Genomic DNA, 6295 nt, shown 5'->3' on the forward strand with positions numbered 1-6295 from the left:
ACTATCATCACTCTCCTATCCATCATCATCATCATCATCATCATCATCGCTTCATCATCATCATCATCATCATCATCATCATCGCTTCATCATCATCATCATCATCATCATCATCATCATCATCATCATCATCTCTATCGTTTTCTATTTGATGCCAGCAGTCAAACATCCACCTCAGTAGTTTGATCGCTTCTCCATCATCCCTGGGATCTCGTCCTGCACATAAACAGTCAGATCCTGCTCCACCAACACCTCCTCTTGCTCTTGCTCTCAATTCCCATTTTTCTCCTCTCTTTCTCTTTCCTTCCTCCTCTTTCCTCTCCTCCCTCTCGCACCTTTTGAAGGCCTCTCCTCGATTGGAAACGTCCATAGATATCTGCAGAGGGCAACGATGAGCAAAGGAGAGGAAGAGAAGGGAGGAAAGAGAAAAATAAAGACGAAGGGAGGAGCTGGGGTGCTGGGGAGATGGGGAGATGGGGAGAGCAGAGGAGAGCAGAGGAGAGCAGAGCAGAGAGGAGAAGAAAGGGAAGGAAGGGGAGTGGTAAGAGGAGAGATTTTGTCTCTCACTTGTCGTAGTAGGCATTGTCAGCAAGGCCGAAGTCCGTGAAAGAGAACTGAGAGGTGTGAAAGTAAGAGCGACGGCAGGATGAAAACAAAAGAAGGAGAAGGAGAAAGATGAGAAATATGAGAAAAGGACGAGAAGAGAAAGAAGAAGAGCAGAAGAGAGGAGCAGGAGCAGGAGCAGGAGCAGGAGCAGGAGCAGGAGCAGGAAGAGGAGGAGCAGGAGGAGCAGGAGGAGCAGGAGGAGCAGGAGGAGGAGGAGGAGGAGGAGGAGGAGGAGGAGGGGATAGGAAAAATGGAAGAGGGGAAAGAAGATCTACTCCCTCCGATCACCTCAGGAGGATCAAGCAAGTTAATGCGGGAGAGGTCGGATGGGTCACTCTTGCTCATCTTGGAGGTCCCGTCCTGACAGATCAAATCAACAAACACAAGTTAACACGTCAAGAGACTCAAGACATGTTCAGAACAGACACAAGTAGATGAGACGATGAGAAGGCAACGATGACGACAAGGCAACAAATACAAGAGCACAAGAAAACATGACAACAAGAAATCACAAGAAAAAGACAGCAAGAGACAAGAGACAAGAAGTCAACAAGTCAAGAAGTCATCAGCACAACACACACAACGAGACAGCATCGCTGCATGACATCATCATCTCATCACCTGCAAGCTCATGACGCGAGCTCCTTCCTTGACTATCAACGCCTCAGGCTCTCGGAACACTCTCCTCCCCTTGGCTGGCATGCTCTTCTTCTTGCAGTACTGGTCGTTGAACCTCCTCGCGATGTCTCGCGCGAGCTCCAAGTGCTGCCTCTGGTCTTCACCGACAGGCACGAGCTGCGCCTGGTACAGCAAGATGTCTGCGGCCATGAGGATGGGGTAGTCGAAGAGGCCGATGGAAACAGACTCTCCCTGCTTCTTCGCCTTTTCCTTGTACTGGATCATCTTCTCCATCCAGTTCATCGGCGTCACGCAGTTCAGCAGCCAGCACAGCTCCGCATGAGCCGGCACATGGCTCTGGATGAAGACTTTGGACTTGGCGGGGTCGATGCCGGAAGCGAGGTAGAGCGCAGCAATGTCCAGCGAGGATTTCTGGAGCTCCGAGGGGACGTGCGGAGCTGTGATAGCATGGAGGTCGACGACACAGAAGTAGTTCTCATACTCGTCCTGGTTCTTCACCCACTGCCTGTCTACACGTCAGCCTCCTCCTGCTCCTGCTCCTGCTCCTCCGGTTCCTGCTCCTGCTCCTCCTCCTGGTCCTCCTCCTCCTCCTCCCCTAGAGCACTTCCTCACCGACCCTCAGCAGCTGACCTCATGTCACTTGGCTTCCCCTTCGCGCCCTCTATTCTATCTCCATCTCTTCCTCCCTCCTTCCTCTGTCCTCCTGCCTACTGACTTCACCCTCCTCTCTCCTCCCTCCTCTCACCTGATAGCGCCCAGATAGTTTCCGAGATGTAGATTTCCAGTCGGCTGCACGCCAGACAGCACTCTCTTCCTCACAGACGACTCCTGCTTCTGCTCGTCTGTGCTGTCCACAGTCGTGGCCGTACACATCAGGCGCGCGGGACCAACTTTAGGGCCCCTCCTCAACTTGGAAGAGAACAGGAACGATGGGGAGGAGGAGGAGCGGAGAGAAACTTCGGCTCTGTGCATGAACGGTGTCCTGAAAGCAAAACATCCCGCAAGGTTCACAGCCACAGTGCTTGCCAGCAGCCTTGAGTGTACTTTCCTCATCATGCAGGTTGGGTTGGACAGGAAGGAAACCACTGCAAACACCTCAAAGTCAACAGGATATCTACGTTGAAGCCCTATGTCATCCCATCCTAGATCCATCCCCCCTTTTAGGATCCCCTTCAATCACACTGATCTTCCGTGAACTTCAGTCCCCTCCCCCCTCTCCCCGTCAATCCTCTCCTACCTCTCGTTTCCATCCTCATCCCTTCGCATCTCATCGCATCTGGTACCGCTAGTCTTCTCTCATGTAGTCTGATATCATATCATATCATATCATATCATATCATCTGATATCATATCATACCATCTGATATCATATCATACCATCTGATATATCTGATATCATATCATGTCATGTCATGTCATGTCATGTCATGTCATGTCATGTTTGCCCTTCTCTTTTCCTCATCTCTTGTCGGGCATCTTTGTAAGCTCATATAAAGCGGCCTCCCGAAACTTCCGTCGTTATATTTTTCCGAGACTGCAGTTTTAAAAGTTTCAACGTTTCAAAGTTTCAAAGTTTCAAGTTTCAAAACTGCCGCAGCTCTCCGGGAGCGGCCGAGGCTCTGAGAGCGGCCCACTGCCAGTCACTGCTGACTCACTCGCTGGCGGAACGGTCCTAGTCCGAGACGGCCCGGCCGGACATCGTGTGGCAGTTACTGGGCCACGTGACGGTGGCCGTGACCGTCGCCGGGGTGCCCCGGCCCGCCGCGCCGCGTTTCAACTGGCACTGTTTGAATCATGCGGCGGGGGTACCGTCTGCCTGGCTGGGAGGCTCGGACCGTCGTATCCCGACTCGGCGAAGCGGCGGTTCCAGGCTGGGCCCGGAACTTCGGAACTCCGATGCGGCCCGGCGGGCATAGTGAGTGCAATAAGATGTTACCGTACTAAGTTAAGCACTGAGCGCCGTTACTTTCAATTAAACTGAGCCTAGTACTGGCCGAGACTCAATACGCCGGGTACAGCTCAGTGCCGGGCCCCGGGGCCCATGCGATTATTGGATTCATCAAGGCCTGAGTGTGATATCCTATGACAGTTCGTGAGTTTAATCAGAACGACTCCAGTACAGGCCTCGATCATCATCGGGATGCTAGGCAGCCAAGCTACCCGATCCCAGTGGCCTGGCAGGCTGATCACGCTGGTTCCGGCAAGCTCGTCTCAGAGTCATTTGAGTCAACGGGCATCAACTCCCGAGCGCTGGTGACCAAACCTTGGAGGAAACCTCCTACATCCTCTCGCGTGCCCTCGTCCTCTGCCTCTTTCCCATCGCAGCTGCCGTTTTGTACCTCCACGCTCTCAACAGGCTGGATCTCCCAACCCTGCTTCAGAACCTCCACCGTGGTGGAACGAGCACTCTTGCTGTCGTTGTTGATGTCCGGCACCACAGCCCTCGAAGGTTTTCTGAGCTGATTGATGGTCATGACGATGCGGTTTGCTTCTGAGCAGAGGCTGAGGAAGGCCAGGGGAACGAAAGAGACAAGAATCAAGGCCATAAGGTGCTCGTGCAAAGTCTCTTCGCTGATGAAATCAAGATCGTAGAGAAACAACGACAAGGTGATGCCGACGTTGCCGGACACTGCCAACACCTGCGCTATCCATTCGCGCAGATCAATATGAGGGACGGAAAAAAGGACCAGCAGAAGTTCGATGATCGTGAAGCCCATCAAGAAGACCATTGGCAACATCAACAACCAGGGATAAAACAACTTGAGCCAGATGCAGTACACGTAGTACCACCAAGTCTTCTGCTTCAATGCCTGTATCAGAATGCCGAAGCGATTCATGTACAGCCAAGATTCTTCGTGGGTTGCGCAGTCTCGGGGATGTACGAGCCACCTTCCGAGTATGACAGGAACAGTAAAGACTCTTAATGTTGTTCTCTTGTCCCTGGCAAGACTCTTTGTGTCCTCTTTCCACTTGTTGACGGCCTCCTGCAGTGAGACACTTTCCCATGTGACCTTTCCTCTCGCTCCAAGCCTCGCCAACCACACCAATATCAGCCATCCCGCAAACACGACCATGTAGATCAAGATACCGAGCAACAAGTCAGTCAAATTTCCATACCACATCCCGCTGGAGCAGACAATAGACAGGCCTTGAACTTGCGTGACGCAGACAGCAAGCTCCCACTTAGGGAACGGAGTCATCCTGACGTGCCCTTCCTGTCCTTGCATGCTTCTCGCCATCCGATGCTTCATGAGCTTGTTGGACATCAGACGCAAGAGGCTCACGAGCATCAATATGAGTACGCACCAGAGCAATGTATCGAGAAGCCTGCGGTCATGTGTGACAGAGGTACTCTGTTCGAAGACAGCCGTGAACCTATAGTTTAACCATTGGAGATCGCTTGAGAGTATTGCGAGGGGTTCGTCCCAAAAGGCCCCGCCCCACCCACTCATTATTCTGTCACTGTGCAGTCCGATGAGAGCGAGGAACTGCGTTTGCAGGATGAGGGGTACAACGTAGGAAGCTCCTTCGGCTGTCGGCTTGGAGCCAATGGTTTCAGCTGAGGGAGAGCTCGGAGCCAGGGAAAGAAGGTCGACAGCCGTGGTGATGGTAACACTAGCGATAGCTACAACCGTCGTGATCGTGATCAAAGTCGCGACCGCTCTCGCGGTCTTGGGAGTCAAGGCAGGTAGATCGCTTGGCCCCTTTTTTCCTTTGGAACTCTTGCTCTTGGATCGCTTGGATGATCTTCTGCTCATCGGGACCTCGTCCCCTCGTCCTTCCCAGCATCCGGTAGCGAAGCAGTGAGCTGAAACATCCATGGCATTCACTTGCTCGGCTGACAACTCGCAGAGGCTCAAGAGAACTTCTCTCAGCGTGTCGCAGCATATCCTCATCCCATGCCCATCAAACCCGCTCCTGAAACCTGGACAATCGTCGTCGGAGAGGCAGCCGTCCTCCATGTGAGAGGGGGTAAGAGGACAGATGTGAGAGCATCCGATGTCAGGTCTGCTCTGAAAGACATTCACATATCAACGACCTGCTCAAACCGACAGACACAATCATATCATGAACACATCGAGACAAGAAGACAATCATATCATGAACACATCGAGACAAGAAGACAATCATATCATGAACCCGTCGAGACAAGAAGACAGTTTGTGAGTGAGACATTTGCAGCACCTGTGCGCCAAACTTTTGGCAGTACAACGACAAGGAGCGGTGAGAGCAATCATCTGACGCATACGGATGATTTCCAATCGAGCTTAGAGAGTTTTCTGCATCTTGCATTGACTCGCAAGATCCTACTGTGATGTTGAGACGTCCGCAATGATCTGCATTTGAATCATACACGTCTCTTGTCACTGGTGTACTTCATGTAATACCGTAAAAAGTCTTGGAGGCCTTGTAGCAAGTTCCTGCAGCTTCACAGGAGCTGAATGACGAGAGGAGGAGGAGGAGGAGGAGGAGGAAGGGGAGGAGGCGGCGGGGGAGAGTTGTTCCAGTCATCGTAGAGGTGTGCATGGAAGCGAGCATAAGGCGTCTGACCTTGGACTCTGTTCCAGCTTGTGGGTTCAATTTGGGACGCATCTCTCATACGCCTAGGTGGATGCCATAGCACTGGTTCTAGCATCTCCTGCTAGTTCCTAGGCTTCATAGGACTTCTTCGGCTCCGGCTGCCTGCCGGGCCAGGCCCCGGCACCCGGGTTGAAACCGTTGAACCGGGCCGCCCGGCCGGGCAGCGCGGCGGCTGAGTCACCGGGCCCGGCGTCCGAGACGGTGAGTCGGTGCGGCTAGGCTAGAAGAAGTACCAGTGGTGATGAGATGAGATGAGATGAGATGAGATGAGATGAGATGAGATGTGATGTGATGTGATGTGATGTGATGTGATGATGACAGTGATGCGAGTCTGGTGAGCGAGGGGTCACACTCCGTGTGAGCTCATCCCTCCTCCCTGACAGTGCCCAGCCACGGTGATCCAGCCGTCGACCCGACCCCCCCCCGCCACCTCGCACCCACGCGCGCGCGCGCGCGCGCGCGCGACGCG

At 53.2% G+C, this 6295-nt stretch overlaps 2 protein-coding genes across 2 annotated transcripts in view; both read right to left on the reverse strand.

Annotated features, from left to right (window-relative positions):
• The window catches only part of GUITHDRAFT_73319 (hypothetical protein), a gene marked incomplete at both ends in the record, with an annotated part of 3393 nt that extends 1275 nt beyond the window's left edge, over positions 1-2118 (reverse strand). The window contains 3 exons of the mRNA XM_005830066.1: positions 882-966; positions 1228-1750; positions 1991-2118. Of these exons, the coding sequence (XP_005830123.1) occupies positions 882-966; positions 1228-1750; positions 1991-2118 (736 nt within the window). The remainder of the gene's footprint in view (positions 1-881; positions 967-1227; positions 1751-1990) is intronic.
• A 1313-nt stretch (positions 2119-3431) lies between these two features.
• On the reverse strand, positions 3432-5757 carry GUITHDRAFT_140721 (hypothetical protein; the record flags this gene model as incomplete). Its single annotated transcript, XM_005830067.1, has 3 exons — positions 3432-5258; positions 5431-5582; positions 5634-5757. The coding sequence occupies 3 exons, from the start codon at positions 5755-5757 to the stop codon at positions 3432-3434; spliced, it is 2103 nt and encodes a 700-aa protein (XP_005830124.1).
• Between the last annotated feature and the right edge of the window lie 538 nt (positions 5758-6295).

Source organism: Guillardia theta (genome assembly GCF_000315625.1).
Source record: "Guillardia theta CCMP2712 unplaced genomic scaffold GUITHscaffold_48, whole genome shotgun sequence".
Classification (NCBI taxonomy): Eukaryota; class Cryptophyceae; order Pyrenomonadales; family Geminigeraceae; genus Guillardia; species Guillardia theta.